At 30.3% G+C, this 21,312-nt stretch overlaps 1 protein-coding gene across 2 annotated transcripts in view; it reads left to right on the top strand.

Moving 5' to 3' along the window:
- Positions 1 to 4,705: 4,705 nt before the first annotated feature.
- Positions 4,706 to 21,312, top strand: part of LOC129981901 (ubiquinone biosynthesis protein COQ4 homolog, mitochondrial-like) — a 38,052-nt gene continuing 21,445 nt past the window's right edge. The window contains exons 1-3 of one of the 2 annotated variants that reach the window (XM_056092946.1): positions 4,712 to 4,867; positions 6,493 to 6,630; positions 13,424 to 13,520. In XM_056092946.1, coding sequence (XP_055948921.1) covers positions 4,759 to 4,867; positions 6,493 to 6,630; positions 13,424 to 13,520 — 344 coding nt within the window. In that variant the 5' untranslated portion in view covers positions 4,712 to 4,758. Of the gene's footprint in view, positions 4,868 to 6,492; positions 6,631 to 13,423; positions 13,521 to 21,312 lie in introns of both variants that reach the window. The other variant, XM_056092947.1, reaches the window with a different exon arrangement.

The following is a 21,312-nucleotide window of genomic DNA, read 5'->3' as shown; positions in this document are numbered from 1 at the left end:
TGGGGCATCACCGAAATTCTTTATTGATAGAAGTTGCTCTGACTGTTTCGGCGTCGCAGACTCTATTAACAAATCTCCAGATCTAAGCTTCTTTACAGATGTGACGTTCCCAGTAGTACTTTGAATATATTTTTGTATCAAAAAAGGCGACATGTTTTTAAGTTTATCGTCTTTACCATGTATAACTAAACATTTTGGAAAAAACTTCGTAAGCTCAGTTTGTGCAACGTTAATTGACTTATCGGAATCGGTTTGAAAAAAAAGACCCATGCAAAAAAGACAAAAGTTCAGGCCCGACGACACCGCCCACCACGGAGCCCAACAAGGGATGGCAGCCACCGGCTCCAGACATTTCCAGCCTCGGCACTTACCATGGTGCTAGCCGGAACCTATACGCTGAGAGTCACCCCCGGGGACAGTGACTACCCTTAAAGCCAAGCCCAAGAAGTGACCCCTTCGCTTGATCCCCTTGAGCAGCCCAGTCAAACATCTGGGATACCGGCCGATTGATACATTAGGGACCGAAATGTACCACCCGTCTAAAGGGTCGCCACGCACGGCGAACACGTGGGGTTTTTGGCTGTCCATGAGAAGCAAGAAGCAAACAGAGCGGCGACAGCTTCTCATGGAGAGCTCCCTCGCTTACCGTCGAGGGATGGAAGAATGAAGAAAAACAGAAGGGGAAGGGGGATTTAAAGAGAGAAGGGGGAAAAAGAGAAAAGGGATAGGGGAAAGTAGGAAGAGAGAAGAAAGAGTAAAGATCCCTGGGTACCTCGGGATTGGGACACCCGTACCCACCTAAAGAAGGTGAGCCCCTGAGGGGATGGGAGGATTAAATTTCCACAAAATTCTATGAATGTTTGCTTCCCTAGTGATTTTTCCCCAATCTAGTTCAGAGAATTCATTATTTGCACCTCTGAAATCAGTGCCATTATCTGAGTAGACGGTTCTTGGTCTACCCCTTCTAGCTATAAATGGACGGAATGCCATTAAAAAAGAATCGGTACTTAGAGAAGCCACAAGTTCTAGATGAACAGCTCGATATACAGCACAAGTGAACAATACCTTCGAACTGTTCTTCAAGAAAAATGGTCCCGCTAAATCGACTTCCGTCACTTCAAAGGCCACTGTGTCGGAAACTTGATCTTCAGGCAGCGGACAAGACTCAGTACACAAAAGTTTTGCTTTATACCGTTTACATTTCAAACAACCATTAAGTACATTTCTAATAGTTTTACGTGATTTTACAATCCAAAATTTTTCTCTTAAAATAGACAACAGAATCTGAGTACCAGCATGATAATTTTTTCTGTGAACAGATTCAATCAAACACTTAGTCAATATACAATCACTTGGCAAAAGAATTGGACTCAAAAAGTCTGGTACATCTTTACGTTCAGTTATACGTGTCTTAACTCCTTGTCCAACATCATCTTTAAAAATGTCAACTGACGATATCGAACTTTTATCTGCAAAATATTGGTTTTGGATTAAACGTATCAATACAGTTTCTGCGTTTTCGATTTCTGACAGAGAAAGGATTAGAAACAGAATTTTTCTTACAGTTATTTATGAAACTTAAAGTCCATGCAACCACATTTATAATTTTATCATAATCAGAAAACCTAGAGCCATACCAGGGGATTGTCTCTTCCGACAAATTTACACTACTTAATTTGGTTTTTCTTCTTTCTGTCTCTATTTCGTTAATGTTCTAGCAAATATTATCTAATGGCCAGCATTCCGAGGGCATTAAGAGCCAATTGCGGCCATTCCACCATTCAGATTTCAACATATATTTAATAGAGCAACCTCTTGATAATAAATCAACCGGGTTAATATTTCCTGGCAAGTTTGAAGAATCTAATTTCCATGGTATTTCCACGTCATACCTGCCATCGGAAAGAACAATGAATTTTTCATGAAACTCTTTTAATTGCTTGTCAAATAATTTCCTTTTTGAAATATTTTCAATGGGATCACTAATACCTATAGAATCAATTTCCCACAATTCTTTTAAGGAAATATCATTCGCATACAAAGACAGAACTGTTTGCACAGAAGAATCTACAACTATTTCATCATCACTGGAACCGAGTCCAGTTTCTTTGCTAACAACAGTCCATCCTAATTTTGTATGAATTGCGGCTAAGCCAAAATTTAACTGAACACACTTTCCGTTAATAATTTCCCAATTAGATCTGCTCCTAATAAAAGGTCAATTTCATCTTCGTTACAAAAAGCATCAGATAATTCGATATTATTTATTCTTAAATTCTCTAATATATGCCGATTTTCTATTTTAGGAACAAAACCACAAATCTTACGTTCAGAAAAAACTTAACTGCACAATTTGAATGAGCCATTTAAATCATTAATTTCTATCGCATATATACCATGCTCTAATGGGGCAGTTTCTTTCCCTCCGAATAGGCCATGAATTACCTTTTCACGTCTAAGAGGTTTTAGTTTCAAGCACTTAATAACTCTATCACTAACGTATGAACGGGAAGACGCAGTGTCTAAGAGTCCCTGACCTACAATTTCTACACAGATAGTCTGCAAATATACTTTATCATTATAATTATTATTCGACAGATTATTTGAAACTTCGTTACTTTCATTAGCTTTAAATGAATGAATTTCTTTTTTATCAGAACACATTAAAGTTACATGCTGCCTATTACATTTTAAACATTTCAATTTAACTCTGCATTTTCTACTAACATGGCCGTAATTTAAACATTTAAAACAAATTCCCCTTTTAAACAATATTTGTTTCTTTTCATCATAAGACATTTTTTGAGCCAAAAGACAATCAGAACTCAAATGAAATTTCTCACAAAATACACAATTTGGCTTACCTTTGGGTAACCCGTCATGAGAAGCATTTGTATTTGTACTTACTAACATGGCTGTCGTTGCTACATCCGGGACATATGCAACTATAATTTTATTATTATTTCGTTTAACTACTCCATTATTTTTTACCAAATCCCTCTCAAGCTAAACTTATCATCTCCTCAGATTCTACTTCATGACGCACAAAACACATTAATTTTTCGAGAGATCTTTGACTTGTAGAGTCATCATTATCTTCCAAAACTCGGCTTCTTTCCCAGGCACGTAGAACACTTTCAGGCAACATGATTCGACAAGAGGCTCCAGGAAGCCCGCAAATTTTTCTTTCGTGAGTCCCAAGCTTTCCAAAGGTCTTAGTTTCGTTTCCAACATGTCGTAGAGGCTCGCAAAATCAGAAGAATTCCTTCCGGTAGTAGCATTCTTCATAACAAGTGAAAGAAGAACTCGCACATAGATCTGTACTAAAAGATGCCTTTCTACCAAATAATATTTTCCACTGTTAAACCGCTTTAGAATAACTTTCAGATGTTATTGGAAAACTGGAAACCAATCTTGCAGCTTTGGATTCAGGCACCATCGCTTGATATAAATACTGGAATTTGTCGATATCAGATAACTCATCCGATTCATGAATTTTAGAAAAAATACTCCAAATTGTGAGTAATTCTTTCGGATCACCAGAAAATTTCTTCAATTCAAATTTCGGTAGTTTCAATTTTGCAGCATTGTTCTTTGATGAACATTCTGAAGCACATCTGGAATTTTTATTCAAGAATGTCGCCACTTTCGTTTTCAGTTCGAGATATCTATCTCGGTAATTTTCAGCCGTTTCAAAATCTGTTTCGTATTCGGCCGTGTTCTCTTCTAACAGTAATGAGGATATTTCATTTTGAATCTCACCCAAACGAGAAAATTTATCCTCTAGTTGTGAATTTAATGCGTGAAGTTTATCAATATCCTTGGCATCAGTTTCAAGTATTGCCAAGAGTTGCACCAAATTTCTCTCTGCATTGGTAAATGAAGTTCTTAAGGACTGTCGCTTCGTTTTAAGAGCATCCATTATTTCAAGTGGAAATAATATTCTATAAATCACTCACCAGATTAAAGTATCCTGTCGCGGACGCCACAAATGATACAACTGCTTTCCTTTCAGAGTATTTCGATTTATCAAGATCTTTAAATCTACCCGATTTCTTCGTTAATTTGGTGAATTACTCAAAAGATGATAAAATATGTCAGCAAATAGAGTCACTTGCATTTTGAAACATTTATTTGATTTAGACGCAACATATTTTTATCAATTCACACTCAAAACACGGCTATGTACAAAGCTTATATACAATCAGTTAGGAAACATATTTTACATTGATGGAACAAGAGCACGCAGGCTCGTGAACAGTCCGTTCACTTCAGTTCGTTTTTAAACGTGGACGGTCTTCTTCACAGATAAATTAATTCAATCACACGTTACTTAAATTAGTAAATTAAGTATTAATTACAGTTAATAAATTTTATATTTTATATTAAGTAATAATTTTTAATTAATGAAATGATTGAAATAACAGATATTTGGAACAAATGTTTAAAAATAACAATAGCGAAATTATTTGTTATTCAAAAAATCGTGGATCTCTATTGGTTACTTCTAGGTGGTGTTGGTTGATCACTAGTATTTGCGATTCTTTGATATTGCATACGTAAAAGCAGTTCATAAAATAGGTCTCTCTACTTCTCACTTATATGATTCCTTCATTTTGGAACATTCATCGGTTCATCTTAATCTGTTTGGCAGCTGAATAGATGATGAATGAGGTAACAAAGGAATCATCGGCAAAGCCATATAGTTTTAACCAGTAACAAAATTCTTCAACTTCAACTTTGATTTCTATTGTAACAATGTTTGTAAATAAACCTCGTTCGTATAAAATTTGTTTTGGATTTTTACCGCGTATTCATTGTAATAAGCGCCATTCTATTCAGACGACATCGCATGAGAAAAGAGAAGGTATATTACAGTAATATTGAAATTATTCGTAAAAGAGGTCATTAAATTGTGTTAAAGACTTCAATATAGCATATGATATAAATTCAGTCAAAATGATATAGCTTATATATGATAAGTGAACACGTATATAAAGCTACGCTATTTAGGAATGTTATGTATCTCATTTTATAAATATTATTTTATGATTCAAATGTTTAAATGATTTTTAGCGCATATCTTTAACATATTGCGCAATGAAAGTATATATTGAAATGTTAGAATCTATATATTTGTGATTTCGGTGATCATTTAGAGAAAAATAAATAGTAGGAAGCTTAAAATTCAATTCTGGAAAAATTTTATTTCAGTAATATGTGTACCAGATTACAGGAATGTCAAATTAAAAAAAATCTTTAATCATTTTTGTTTGTAATCCCTTAAAACATGAAATAAAATAAATATAAAGTGTATATGGCTCAAACTGCAAAGAATTTTTGAATCTCTTTTTGGAAAAATTCTTCTTAACTATTTTTATTATTCTTTTTATTTTTCTTCTTATTTTTTTCTTCTTATTAACTTTCAGTTATTCTTATTAGATTATTTATTATTAAAGACTCTAACTGTTTTAGTTTTTAAAACAGATTTATATAATTCAGGTTATAAATAGCAGTGCATAATTTTTATTGATAATTCTCTAGCTTGCTATCTAGTCATACTGTCTAAAAAATTAATTGTTCAGAAAAAAATTTTTTATTTATATTCAGAGTAAGGTTCTATTAAAAATATTGCAAATTTTCAAAATATTATTTCTTTTTTATGCAAAAATAACAATGAATGTATTTCACATGCTTTCTGCTCTTCAACAAAAAATAATAATAAGAAGAATATATATATATATTTCAGGTTATCTATTAACTTCTCCCTCTCTCTCTTTTTGTTTTATTTTTGTCATTAAAAAATAAAACAATGTTGACTGAAAGCAAAATTTAGAAACAGTTGGTACATTGAACAAAATGTTGATGATTTTTCTCCCCTTACACCCACTTCTTTTATGCATCTGTGTATAGTTTGCAGGTGACTGGTTTCCTTGAATATATTATTACCATAGAACTAATGCTAATAATAATCTTTTTTATATAATTTGTTTTATAAAATCAGACTAATAAAGAAAAAAAAAATGCTTTATTTTCAAATGTTTATTTATTTTTTATCAAAATCTGATTATAGTTGTTGAAAGAAGAAAAATTGATGATTTATTTGTTTGCATTTTAAACCATATTTTCTAACTCTATATTGCTTATATATATTTTTTCCTTATATGTAAACATTGAAACAATAACTCTGATTTTTTTCTAATCATTGCACACTGTCCATCTCTAACAATTTACAGATATTATATTATATTGATTTATTTTTGTTAACCTTAAAAATTGTACTTTCTAATGTAATAGCAAATTTTCTATATGTATCACATTTATCAATATTATATATATATATGCAATTAAAAATTCATATTTTTAAAAACATCTTTATTAAAATTAACAAGAAAGACATAGAAATGTGTGTAATATTACAAGTTTTTATTAAGAAATTTACAGAATAATAATTATGATGCCTTTTCTTTGAGGAAATTCTTTGCTTTTTAGATGAATCAAATTGGGAACATACCGCTGATGATTTTCCAAGGTCATTATATGATGATCACATTCCAACTTCATTGTTACAAAAGACATTATTGACTGTTGGGTCTTCAGTCTTGGCTATAACAAATCCTTATAGACATGGTAGTACATTTTTTTAAAGGTGTTTTTTGTTAATAAATTGGAATTTTTAAAAATTGCATCTGTTAATTGTAATGTTATGTAATTACCTTTGAAATCAAAATATATAATAGAAATTCTTTCTTTGGTTTAACATTTTATTTCTTTAATTATAGGCATATTATTTTTGGGAGGAATTCAAACCTATATATATACAGTGGTGGCCAAAATTGTGGACACTTTTGAAAATCGTTATGTTTTTTTAGCTTTGTATGGTTATAGAAAATGTTACATTTCATAAAATGCAAACCTTTACATATCATTTTAAAGAGAATTTAATGCTGGTTTCAATACAAAAATCAAAATTCAAATATTTGTAATACAAAAAAAAAGTATTGTTACTTTAATCTGAAATACAAACACTGTAATGAAGTGGATTGTAATTTTCCTGACAAATCTTTGCTCTTGCTTTGGGAACCAATCAAATGTTAATAACTGCTAGCAGAAGATGTCATCATGTTTAAAATTGGAACAAGTCATTATTGTGCTCTTTTCTGTAGAAGGAAGGTTGTTTTTTATGTAATTAAATTGGAAGGTAGAAATTTTGTTAAACATGTTAAAATATATTTGCAATATTTGTAAATATTTCTAATATTTAGTCAAGAAGTAATGTCATCAAATAAAAGAATAGATTTGACACCTAGAAAAAGAACTAATATTATTGTGTTACATGACTGTGGTTTTTCCTATGCTGAAATTGCAAGACCAGAGGATGGTTCAGTGGCTACATCTGGAGTGTGAATGCTTTGTTTATGATATCAAGAGGCAAATTCAATAAAAAAACAAAGTAAGTAATGGCTGAAAAAGGTGCATCACATCTGTTGATGACAGAAAAATAAAAAGACTATGTCTCCAAGATCGAAGAATGCCATCAGCGACCATCAGAAGTCAATTGAATGATGCTGGCGTTTATGTCAGTTCTAGAACAATCAGGAGAAGATTATTATATTTTGGACTAAGAGGTTGAATTCAACGAAAAAATCCTTATCTCAATTTACAATAGCGTAGAAAAAGATTACAGTAGGTAAAGAAACATATTAATTGGACAGATGATCAGTGGTCACAAGTTATACGGAGTGATGAAACAAAGATATTGTTATTCGGGAGTGATGAGCGAAAATATGTAAGAAATAGAATAGGAATCCTGAATGCGTTCAGGCAACTATGAGAACTCAGTTATTGTTATGATATGGCCATGCATGTCAGCAGACGGTATTGGTCTCCTTTATGTTATCGATGGGACATTAAATTCAAGAAAATACATTGACACTATTCAAGAGCCAAAACTTACACCTTTATCAGTGATCTCCTTCCCAACAACACATAATTTATTTTTCAGCAGGATTCAGTTCCTTGCCACATAGCAAAAATATTGAAAGTGTGGTTTAATACAAAGAGAATGAATTGTTATCATGGCCAGGAAAGAGTTCTGACTATAAAATTATTGAGAACTTATGACACCATTTGAAAACTCTTGTACATATGACGCATTCATCAAATAAAAGAGAATTAATTGAGGCCACAATTGTTTCCTGGCATCATGCAATAACGAAGGAAGATATTAAAATTTTCATCAGTTCAATGAAACATCAATGTGAAAACTGTAATAAAAAATAAAGGCTACCCTTCTAAGTACTGATAACTCACTGCAGTCATCAGCATCTAATGTATCTCGGTAATTATTGCCACTCAACTTTTTTGTATTGTAAATATTTCAATTTTGCTTTTTGTATTGAAATTAGCATTAAATTCTCTTTAAAATGATATATAAATGTTTGTATTTTGTGAAACGTTACATTTTCTATGAGCATACAAAGTTAGAAAACAAAAATTTTCAAAAGTGTCCACAATTTTGTCCACCACTGTATGTAATCATATCTAAAATTTAAAAAAAAAAAAAAAATTGGGAACGAAACTAAATAAATTCAGAATTGCAACTAAAAATGATTTCTTACCTCCAATTATTTTTTACCTTGAATGCGTTAGCTTGGAAGTTTAGAGTGCGGGTAAACATAACGAAAAAGCGTAAAATTTTTTTTTTGCCTGCTGCTGGTAAGTGCTTTCCTTTTTGTTTCCATAACTGGTTTGAGTGTTATTATATGGTTATTTTATGGTATTTTTGCTTATTAGTGGATGTATTCTTCTAATTTATTATTTCGTGTTTTTCTCTTCTGTTAAAATGGTATATCTCTTAGGCCTAATTTCAGGGGATTTTTGGATCGCGAAGAATCGATAATTTTGACTGTTTAGTCTGTATTCCTTCACAGAAAAAATCTGTTTTTTTGAATCCCTGCCTGAGGGTGACCCTTGAGAAAGTCTTCAGGCCGGATTCTTTTTTATTTGGTTTAATTTTTATTTTTTCCTATTAACTTGGTTTTTATTACTACTGTCTATTATATATATATATATATATATATATATATATATTTGGTTGAGACAGGATGTTTATAAGGCTGATGAAATGTTTAAATTTTATGTCATATAAATTTTAAACTGCTATACAGATTTTCTTAATTTTTACTTTGAAGCATACAATTTTGTCATAGTTAATTTCTTATTATTTAAACACTCTTTATGCAATATTTCATGAGTAACAGCATGACACTACCCAAGATTTATTTAATAGACTGAATTTTAAATAGCCACAACATAGAGAAGTGAGGTAATTAAAGAGAGTTTTATTTTATATTCATTCTTATTGAAAAGAGTTTATTCTTATTGAAAATATTTCTGTAGATTGAAAATCACTGAAATTTTACTGTTATGTAATTACAAATTGATTCAAACTTGACTATTTACTCATAAAAATAAATCAAAATTGAAATTTGGTTGATAATAACTTCCTACATCTGCCTTGCTGTAAACATATATTTAAGTTTTCATTCACAAAGTTTAATTAAATTTTATATCATTTTTCAAAAATTATTAATAATGTTACTGAAAAAATGTAGCTCTTTGGGGTTTTTTTAAAATTGATTAAAGTATTTTGTAGTTAAAAAAAAATGTAAAATTATTTGGTGGTACATATTTTTTCAATTTAATATCTACTGATAATTAAGGAGAATGTTTGTTTTTGTCTGTATATGTGTTGGTGCTCTACCAAATATGTCTAATTACCAAACCTGGTATGAATATATATTTTGAAGAATGGAAATATGCACTTCAAAGTAATTTTTTTTCTTGTAATATGCAAATTTTGTATTATAATTTTATTTAATTAGGATTTGAGTGAAATTTTGGTATTTTCCCATATTAATTTCTGTAAATATTATATTACAGAGATCTTAAAACCATCTTAAAATTTAAAAAAAAATTATCTTTCCAATTTAATTGTCATAATTATTTTTATCTAGATTTAATCAACTTTTAAAGAGGTTTTTAAATGTATTTTATGATATTATTTATGTTATTGTAAATAAAATCCAAATAATTTTCATTATTGTTACTAAAATTTCATTGTACTTTTTTTTCTTTTTATTTCGATGATCAAAATATGACGATTCAGTTTTTTCCCCCATATTGAATTTTTATTTAAAACTTGCTTTTAATTATATTATTAAGTACTATTGGATTATTAAGCTATACTGCTTATATAGCTTAGGTATAATTTCAGAAGCAATAATATATAAATTTAAAAAATTAAAACTTTGATGATTTTTAAACATTTTTTACTGCTAATTTAGCTTGACATTTTGCTATCATTTTGTAGTATGATGAATTTTATTATTGAACTAGAGAAAATTGTATTCATTAGTCGTCTAATTTACTATACAAATCATGAAAATATTGTATAATATGTGTAAAACTTCAATGTTGAGTGCTTTATCTTTCTTTCTCTATTTTTTCAAACTAACATCAATTCTGCAAGCATGTTATTAGATAATTTAAAATTAAATCACTTCCTATTTAAAACTAAACTTTAATTTTTTGCAAAATGACAAAGATTAAAAAGACCTATTGCACTATAAAATGCTTTGCTGAGATCATTAAGATTAAATTATGCTCAAAGTATTCAGTTGAAATTTTACATTGTTAGTAATTTTGGCACACTAACCCATTACCAAAGGTGGCTTATTAAAAAAAAATTGCAGGAGATAACATTGTAAAGAGATGAAAATTAAAATATATTTTATGTAAAAGAATCTTTTTTATTAAAAATATTACATATATTTTCTGACATGCTGAGATTTTAGTAAATCACAATATTAAATATATGCTTATTTTCTTGTATATAACATTTACACTATGCAGTTTTTAACAGCTTATTTGATTTGTAATAACTTTAACTTCTGCAATAAAAGTTTGATATGTCACAAGAACTTTATAACCTTTCCTGATAAATATGCAATTTAAGTAGCATTTTAATCAAAGTTTTATGCCAATTAAATAATTATTATTCCTTTAGTAAAAAAAAAAAACCATGAATGTAATGTTATCCCAAGTCATTGGTATATCTGAGAATAATATATTATTACCAATCACCATTCATATTTTAGTGAAAATCTGCCTTTGCACACTTTCATTTATATTTTCTGCATATACTTCTCTTGCCTTTTGAATAGAAATTTAGTTATGTGAGAATGAAATTTATTTAATATTTAAGAGTTATTCCATTTAATTTGTATTATTTTTAAAGTATATATTGCTTTAAAATTAGCTGACACATACTTACAGATACAGGGGTGTTGAAAAAATGTGAGGTAAATTGAAAGATCATAACGCAACATTATACACACACACATAAAAAAAAAAGCTATAAATTTGACTCATGTTTTGTAAAAACTAGTGCAACATTGATAATCAATATAAAAAATAAATTTAAAATATCTGTATGCTATGTATAAAAATAAATACATAAATAAAAAGGTAAAATATCAGATTTAGTATATCAAATACTTTATAAAATAAAATATAGAAATAGTTTTCTCTGCTTTATTTGCCCACAACTAATTCTAGCTTTAACTGCTGAACTCGCATCCCAGAATAAAAGAAAATAATCTTGCATATTTGTGATAGAGATCTGTAAATCCACAATTGCTTGTCACTTCAGATGATCAAAGTGATAAATGTAATCCATTCAATAATAATGTTATTTACTCTATCAACAGTATCCTCGTTTTTTTAAGCGAATTAATTTGTTTTGGTAATTTAATAAATAAATTAATAAAGTAAAATCTATTTTCTTAATGTGTTTATTCGTATGCAATAACTATAATTTATATCCTTTTTTCGGTTTCTGTTTTGAACGCAAGTCTTGATATTCCCTCTTGAAATTAATGTAATATATATTTTTCATAAGAGTTTGACATTTTGGGTCTTTGGATTCCTGTTTCTTTACAGTTTGAATAATTTCTTCATAGTTTATTAAAAATCTTTTAATGCTGAATAATTAAAGCTTTCAAAGAAAGCAATTCATGCACACATACACACACAACAATAAAAGAACAAAATAAAGAAATATGCTCATAATGTCACTTCTAAGGTAAAGATTAAATATAAAAATCAAAAAAAGTAAAGCGGTGAAACTTCTGGAATTTCTTGTTCAGTTTTTACATAATATTGCTAATAAATGCTTTTGTTCCTTTATTTATTTATTTATTTGATTCTTTCTCTTCAAGTTATTAAATTTTAGTCCACCTGCTTTAATCTCTTATGAAATAATGAATTATATATATATATATATATATATATATATATATATATATATATATATATAACCAATCTAAAGTAAGAAATAGTTTGAAAACGAAACTAAAATGAAAACGAAACAAAACAGTTTCGAAATCTCAACTAAAATTTATACCTATTTAAACTAAAACCAAAAAAGAACTTCATAGTATTTAGAGAGCGCAATTGCAGCTACTTCTAAAACACAGATGAATTGAAACAAAAGTATTAGAATCAAGTTAATAGGAAAATCAAAAAATCAAATAAAAATTAAACCAAAAAAATTATAAAAAATATAAAAAAGAATCCGGCCTGAAGACTTTTTCAAGGGTTACCCTCAGGCAGAGATTCAAAGAAAGGGATTTTTTCTGTGAGGAAATGCAGACATTTGTCTAATAGTGATTCCTCGTGACCCGAAAATCCCCTGAAATTATGCCCAAGAGATATACCATTTTAACAGAAAGGAAATACAAAACAACAAATTAGAAGAAAATAACCACTACAAAGTGAAAATACAATAACAAAAATAACAATAAAAACAAAAAATAGCACTAAAATTAAAAACGAAAAGGCCAGAACATACCATCAACAGTCAAGGAAATTTTAAGATTCTTTTTTATATTTTTTATAATTTTTTTGGTTTAATTTTTATTTGATTTTTTGATTTTCCTATTAACTTGATTCTAATACTTTTGTTATATATATATATATATATAATGCATACATTAGCAACATTCTTATGCAATAGAAATTCTATGAAGAGGACTATTTTACACAAAAATGATATGGAAATCTATATAATATATATGTATATATATTGCTGTAGTCCTGTAACTTGTAAATAATCTGCAAATGAAGTTTAGTATTGGATTTCTATTCCATGTTTGCTTCAGTATTTTTTTGCAAATTGCCCATTGTGCTAATGTTATGATTACTAAATATTAAAGCTAAATCATTTCTTTTATTTACTTTTAGTCGAAGATTTTTTTTTTTTAAATTTGCTACGTGTTGCATAATTTAGCTTGCAGTTGTACGCGAAATATTAAATCTTTTTTGTTTCATTTTTAAATTATTGAATTTTTTCTTTCAGACATGGTTGCTGTGTTAGGTGAAACTACAGGCAATATAGCAGCAAGACAAATTAGAGAAAAAATGTTGCAAGATTCAGAAGGGAGTTTAATTTTAAGGTTTGAATTTTTAAACCAAAGCCTCAAATTTCTTATGCAAATATTTTTTAGCTCTATGTTCCTAATCTGAAAAAAAAAAAAAAAGTAAAGCTTTTTTTTTAAGAATATATAGCAGCATTAAACCTGAACATTAAAAAATATATATATATATATATGTATTTTGGTATATCCTGAAATTTAGTACAGCTTGAAAAATCTCTTCATTTTTTTAAAAATTATTTTTCAGAATCTATTAATATTTTTCAAGTAAATGGATTTTCATTTTTTATCCTTTGCCTTATTTTAAAAATAAAAAATCTCAAGTTCTTTTAAAAGTTTAATTTTGAGAGACGAAAAGAAGTCTTCCTTGTTTTATTGCTTTGCTGTCTTATCTGGCATCTAGTGAAACGAAATAGGTATGCAGTAAGGCGAAATGAATGAATTAATTACGTAGCTTTGACATTATTTATAGACGAATTTATTATAAACATTAAGGCCTATTATTTTATCAAACACACTAATGAGTTTAAAATCAAACTATCTAAATAAATCAATATATAAAAAAAAAGTCTTAGTGAAGCATTCATTATAAACCAGTGTAAGTTTTGTTACATTTTACTACTCTCCATCTTATATTTTGAAAATACTAAAAGAGCTGTTTTTTCTTAATTTGAAAATTTTAACTTATATTATTTAAATATTTAAAGTTTTGAAATTGTAGTAGTGTTACATGTAAAAGATATTGAATTCTAAAAAAGATGATGCAATATAATGATATAATATCACATTTAATACTAAAGATCAATGTACAGAGTTGCTACAGCACCGGAAGAACCGGGAAAGCAAAAGGATTTTAAAAATCCTCTAAAAAACCAATTTAAAATTTCCATAAAGACAGGTAAAATAGATTGAATTATTTTCCTTTATCCGGCCTTTTTTTTCAACTAAAAAATGCCTATCTCTTAAACACTGCAAGAATAATAAATCATAGCCACAGCATCAAAAACTGTCCAAACCAAACACCAAAATCGCTGAAATTTGTTCGTTTTCTACTCGCTCTTTTTTCAATTTCTTTTCCCCTTCCTTCTTCTTCTTCTTCTTCTTTTTTTTTTTTTTTTTTGTATAGTTACGTCTAATTTCGATTTTAGAAGCAGTTTTCTTTTCATGAGATTCCCGGATTGCAGCTAAGGAGAATGCGGGAGAGTGCTGTAACTGCTTGAGAAAATACAAGAAGTTTCTCTGCCGGGAATAGCAAGATGCAAAAGCATCTTTATGGTATTTTTTTGGCAATCGCACGTAAGCTTATGAAATGGCTCTTTTTTTTTTTTTTTGTGAGAAATTGCGAGTTTATTCAGAGATTTTTTTTTAATGATAAGCTACTCATCAGATTTCATCACTCAATGAGATTCTTTTTAATGATGAGTTGCTCCGTACGGAATTTGATCCCTCCGTACAAACTGGAAGGATAAAAATATGAATCCTGACTTTGCTGAATGAGTTAGAGAAGTTTCTCAAAATTCACTTGCTGTGTACTGCTCACTTTGTAAGAAAATAATAAGTGTAATTGATATGGGAACAAGCATTTACTAGTCATGCAAAAAGAGGAAAACATTTAAAATTTTTTGCCAATTAAAAAGAGTGATCATTGATATTTGACTTTTTATGTAAAAGGAATACAGGAAAAGATGACTAGTCCGAAAACGTCAATAATGTCCGGAAACAAGCCGATTTCAAACATTTTAGTTCAAGAACAATCTTGTAAAGCTGCACTTTCATGGGCATTAAAACTTGTTTCGTCACATTCGTCCTTTGATGATTCAATGATACATTAGAAATATTTTCACGTACGTTCACTGATAGTAGCTAAAAAATGTACGTTAGGTGGTACAAAAATGTTGTGCATTGTTATGGATTAGATCCGTTTTTGCTACAATCTTTTAAGAAATCTTTGGTGAAGCTTTGGACCGCATTTCATAAAAATATCAAATAAATCTTATTGTTAGATAATGTTGTGAGTCTCCACAAGATATTAGAATTCAGTATTTTTAAGATATACCATTGCTCAAGAACTGTTTGAGAATTTTAAAGAAGTTGTATCAAGTTTGGACATACAGTTACTTTTACAAATTAGTAGATGACCAAACGTAAATTTAAAACTTTTTAAACATGTAAAAGAAGAACTTTCGTGTGAAAATGACCGTAAAGTTTTAGATCTAGATACTTTTGAACTATACGTCATCCATGGAGCGTTTCAGTATGAACAAGTACTCGATGGAAAATAGATATTCTTCTTCGAGCAGTGCATAGAATATTTAAGATAGTCCAACTGAACGTGCCGATCTCCTGGTTCTTCTGAATTTCCATTGAAGTTTTTATTCTATCCTTTGGGTGGAAAATGTCTGTGTTTGCGAACGTGCTTTAAAAAAATTTGCCCGAATCTGGCAGGAGTGGTGATATTATAAATGTTTGTCAGGATAAATTGATTATGGTTAGAATCAGATTCTCTTTTATTGCTAATATTCCTCAGCCGTTTCTTAAAAAGTTTCACAAACTGAACGCTGAAGACATCTGAACCAAAAGTGCCTTTCTTATAAGAAAATCTTTCTATGATTGATAAACTGTTCATGAAAAATATCAAAAGAAGCATAATCGAAGAAACAAAAAAACATTAGACGGCTTACTTTTGATAGAGATTGACAATGCTAACACTCTGAAACTAAAAAAAAAAAAAAAAAAAAAAAAAAAACAAATTGAAATACTGAAAAGTTTCTTGATCATTAGTGGAGTTACGGAAACTGAAAGAGCCTTTTTATTAGTGTTTTATATGGTGAAGAATACTATAAAAAATTATTTTAACGCATATCCAAACTTTGCTGTTTTAAATGCTACATCTTGTTTAAATTCACATTTATTGAAGAACAATATATTATTATGTGAAAAAAGAATGACTGATTTGCTTGTTGACTTCTTTATTTCAAAACACAAAATTCCCCGGCATGTTCAGATGTAAAAAATTCTATTTGAAATTTTCCTGAAAAAAACTAAAAAGTATATACAAGGAGTAGCTTGATCCATCTAATGAAAAAATTCGTTTAAATGATTTCTAATCTAATATTTTGAAGTCAAAAGAATTTCCCGATTTTTTGGAAAGTTATAAAAATAATTTTTGTGTTGTCACATAGAAGTGCGGCTATGGAAAATGGATTTAGCATCAAAGATGGCATTCTTGTTGGAAATCTGAAAGAAGGTTCTTTAATTTTGTCTAAGAACTGTGTATGATATCATGAACTTTTATGGAATTGTTTTAAATAATCCGATTTCTTATGCTTCAGTATGCTTAATAAGCACGTGCGAGGTATTATGCAGCTTTAGGAAAGTTCAAGGAAAAGAGAGAGAGAGAGGAGTACAGCAAACCCAAAGCAACATTGCAAATGAAATTGTTGAAAAAGAAAAAAAAATTAAACTGATAACTAGAAAATCTTCAGAAGCAAAAATTGATGTCCAAATATATAAACTGGCAACAATAAATAAATAAAAATTATTAAGTAATATTGCTTCATAATGTTTTTTGTTAAATAATCATTAATGGGTATATGATGAGAGTAAATTTTTTTTTTTTGTATTTTTTTTTCCGAGTCCTTAATTTGGTGTGACTTATAATTAAAGAATATGAGAGGTGTTCAATATCCCCCCTCTTAATATGTAAAGTTTGTCTTGCTGAATTCTAGGTAAAAAATAAAGATAATTTTTTTTCTACATGTGAATATAAGTATTCTTTTTATATACTGTTATTTCAAGTAATGTTAAATTGTTGCTTCCTTTTTGTGTTTTTCTCACTCATTAAAATTATTGAGTATTGTTTTTTTATTATAGTTAGAACATAAGTACTGTTCGCGCATTTCCTCTTATATTGCATATACATACAAGCAAAACTTGGCACGTATATAATTTAAAGGGTAGGTTCGGTTTGGTTTTATGGAACATGGACCAGATTTGGTCGCTCTGCTCCAAACATTTGTTAGACATGATTTTTAGTTTCGGGTAAAACATTCTTTAAAAAAAAAAAGATATATTAAATCTGATATAAAATTTGAATATCTTTTAAAAGGCAAAAATATTTGAATGAGTGTTATCACTTAAAATGTCATTTAAGTTAAAAACAGTCGCGCCGAAATGAACTTGTCCTTGTGTACTAAAATCTTGGCATTTGCACTGAATATGCTTAACCGTTAAAACACAGCTGCATTTATTACAAAGTGATGCATGATCAGAGTGCGAAAGATGTTTTGGGGTTTAAATAAGTGTGGCTTATTCGAAGTCTCGTGATAATGACATCTTTATTTCTAATTAGTTTTACTTTTGAAACCTTTGACAGATGGCTCTATTTGAAATAGTTTATTCGTAGATAGCTTTTCCCACGTAGACTGCCAACATTTATTTTGAGTTATTTTTGTTGCTTGTAATGCATCGGGTAATGGAACCAAATTTGCTTTCATCAGGCTTGACCTTTTTACTGCCTTGTCAGCTTTTTCATTTCCCCAAATTCCAACATGCGCAGGAATCCAACAGAATTTAACTGTGAAATTATTTTTTAGCGAAGTTGATGGTTTCAGGAAGTGTATAAAATCATCTATAAAATTAAAGGGTGCCTCCTGCCCTGGAGGTGGACCACTAATATTCACAACAATAGGAAAGTCTTCAGTTTTTTTTTTTTTTTTTTTTTTTTTTTTTTTTTTTTTTTATCGTAAATTCTCTTCTATACGGAATCCAAAAATTGGCGTAAAAGATAATTTCATAGAGAATAACGATCTGTATATAGGACTGAGAACCTTGTTGCTCAGTGGATGGTATTCGACACTTTTGATTTTATAAAAGTAGGATAAACAAAGTCGTTTCCACCTAAGTTCTCAGGAGAGCTCATCACGTATAGTGTGTAAACTTTGAATTTGCAATGTTCTAAAAGCTCCTGTGGCTATACGAAGTCCTTGGTTATGTATTACATTAAATAATTTCAAGGTAGATTTGGCAGCTCAACCATATATTGGTGCCCCGTAGTCAAGCTTTGAGCGTATCAGTGATTTGTATATGGGGAAGAACTAAGATGGGAAGAACCTTTCTATCCAAATTCTGTTAAATAAAGTTAAGAGTACCCTCAATGATGAATCGCCGAGATGTTTCTGCATATCATGATGTAGTATTCTCTCAGGTCCCGGTGATGTAGAATGGAATTTTTTTAATGCGTTTTTCAATTCATGAAATTTAAAAGTAGTATTATATTCCTCCCTCACCATATGAAGGTAAAAAATCCGATGTTTGTTTTTCTGTCTGCTTCTTAAAAGCAATGAAATCTTCTGGATAAAATTCTTCACTCGATATGTTAGAAAGAATTTGTCCAATTAGATTTGCAATTTCTTTTGCATTAGAAATTACACTTCCATTCAATTTTAAGAAGTCTATTTTATCTGAATTTGAATAACAGCCAAAAAATCTTTTTTATTTTGTCCCACATGATTTTAGAAGGAATTTGTCTTTGAACGGAATTGACATACGAATGAAAGGATTGCTCCTGACTAATGCGTCGGATTCTACGAAATTCAGATTTTCCTTTTTTTAACATTAATTTTCCTTGTCTAGTGCTCTTTTACCGTTTTCGCATTTGTCATTCCAACATAGCTTGCATAACTTTGGTATATTTCCTAATGTTTTGGGAATACTGCTTGTTTATTTGCATTTTTCTGGCACAAGAGCCATCTTTGGCTAAACTGCGCCATTCGTGTGGTAAAGAAGAGGTTAAATTTTCTTTAAAATTTAAATATATGAGTGGTTATACGAAAACAATAAAATAGTTAAAATATTACTGGAAAGAGTAGCAAATGGATATGTATTTAAAATGAAAAGAATTTAAAAGTTTTAAGCACTTGAAAAGTTTAAATGTATGGTAAAAATTTAATAGCATTTAAAAATGTTTGGATGGTGGTTCTCTCCCAATAAATCAGGGAGAGTTAACGGTGATGAGTGAAAAAACTGGTTACGATGAATATTAAAAGCAGGGCATTCGATTAAAATGTGATGAACTGTAAAATCTGTGCGACATGTGGAGCACATAGGTGCTCTGTCACCAAATAGTAGGTGCTTGTGGGTGCTAATATAACATCATTCCTACGCACAGGTAAGACTGGCCACAAGCTTATAAAAGGTTTAACTGTATGCAGTTTATTGTTCCTGCGTAAATCCCATTTTTCTTGCCATAGAGAAAATATTCTACATGCAATGGATTTCTTTGCATCACAATATGGTATTCTGCGATTTGAAAAACAAGTGGCAGTTTTGGCAGCTTGGTCTGCCTGCTCATTGCCAAAAATTCCTACATGGCCGGGGAGCCAACAAAATAAAATGTGGTAGCCCCTACATTGAAGAGTTTTCAAAAGTTTTAAGATTTCAGCAGCAACTGGATGCATATCATAAGTGAAATGGGAAAAAGTTTCCAGCGAACTCATACTGTCAGTATATATGCAGAACAGTCTCTGAGTTGAAACCGAAATATTATAAATGGCCTGTGCAATTGCCACCAACTCGGCTGTCAAAACTGAAAAGGATGCATGCAGACGGACACTGCTTATGTCGGTACCAGATACAATACCACATCCAACATGTCCATTTGTTTTTGAAAAATCAGTAAAAATGGGCGTGTACGAGGAATATTGACACCGACGAGAACAAAAAAGTTGCTGGAAAATGACTGGAGTAGTTTTATTTTTCACAAACCCAGAGAAAGGATTCAAAAAGGAAAACTTGGGAATATCCCATGGTGGGAAGATAAGAAAATCAGCAGGTTCAATGGCAGGCAAATTAAGTTCCGAAATTTCGTTTATTTCTTTAATTCTCTCACAGAAGGGAAGGATGTGAGAGGGGCGGGCATTGTAAATCCTTTGGAGAGTTTCCGGAATAGTCATGTGAGCAATAGGAAGTTGGGGGTGAGATTGCGCTCGGAAATAGTATTGCATAGAAAGTTTTCTACGTCGCAAGTTCAGAAGCAATTGTTGGCATATGACATATAGGCTTTCTACAGGCGATGTACGGAAGGCCCCTGAGCATATCCGCTGAGCAGAATAATGCACGGTATCCAATCGTCGTAAAGTAGTAACATTGGCAGCGCCATATACCACACATCCATAGTCAATCCGTGACAAGACAATGGCTTGATATATACGAAGTAGCGATGAACGATCGGCTCCCCAAGACGTGCGGGAGAGTACTTTGAGGATATTAAGAGATTTTTCACATCTCTTCCGCAGATCTAGTATATGTGGTAGGAAAGTGAGTTTACGGTCAAAAAGCACTCCTAAGAAATGTATCTCATTAACTACAGGTACTGGATTGTTCCGTATAGAGATTGACGGTTCAGGGTGAATGCTTCGCTTTCTACAGAAATGAACGCATCTACTCTTTTCAGCTGAAAGAGTATGTCCATTCTCATTATACCAAGCAACTAATTTTGTAATAGCGGTTTGAAGCTGTCTCTCAATTAAATGCATATTAGAACCCTGACACGAGATCTGCAAATCATCAACATATAAATTTCCTTGCACGGATGGTGGTAAGTGGTTAAGGATGTCACTGAAATGAATGATAAAAAGTGTAACACTGAGAACGCTCCCTTGCGGTACGCCCTCAGCTTGAGTAAAAGGATCTGAAAGTAAATTGCCCATACGTACTCGAAAAATTCGAGAAGTTAAAAAGTTTCGAATAAAAACAGGGAGATTTCCCCTAAAATCCAAATCAAAAAGTCTCTGAAGGATTCCATAACACAATG

This window comes from Argiope bruennichi, chromosome 8, assembly GCF_947563725.1.
Source record: "Argiope bruennichi chromosome 8, qqArgBrue1.1, whole genome shotgun sequence".
Taxonomy (NCBI): Eukaryota; Metazoa; Arthropoda; class Arachnida; order Araneae; family Araneidae; genus Argiope; species Argiope bruennichi.
The sequence above is the reverse complement of the archived record's forward strand: the minus strand, read 5'-3'. Positions and strand labels throughout refer to the sequence as shown.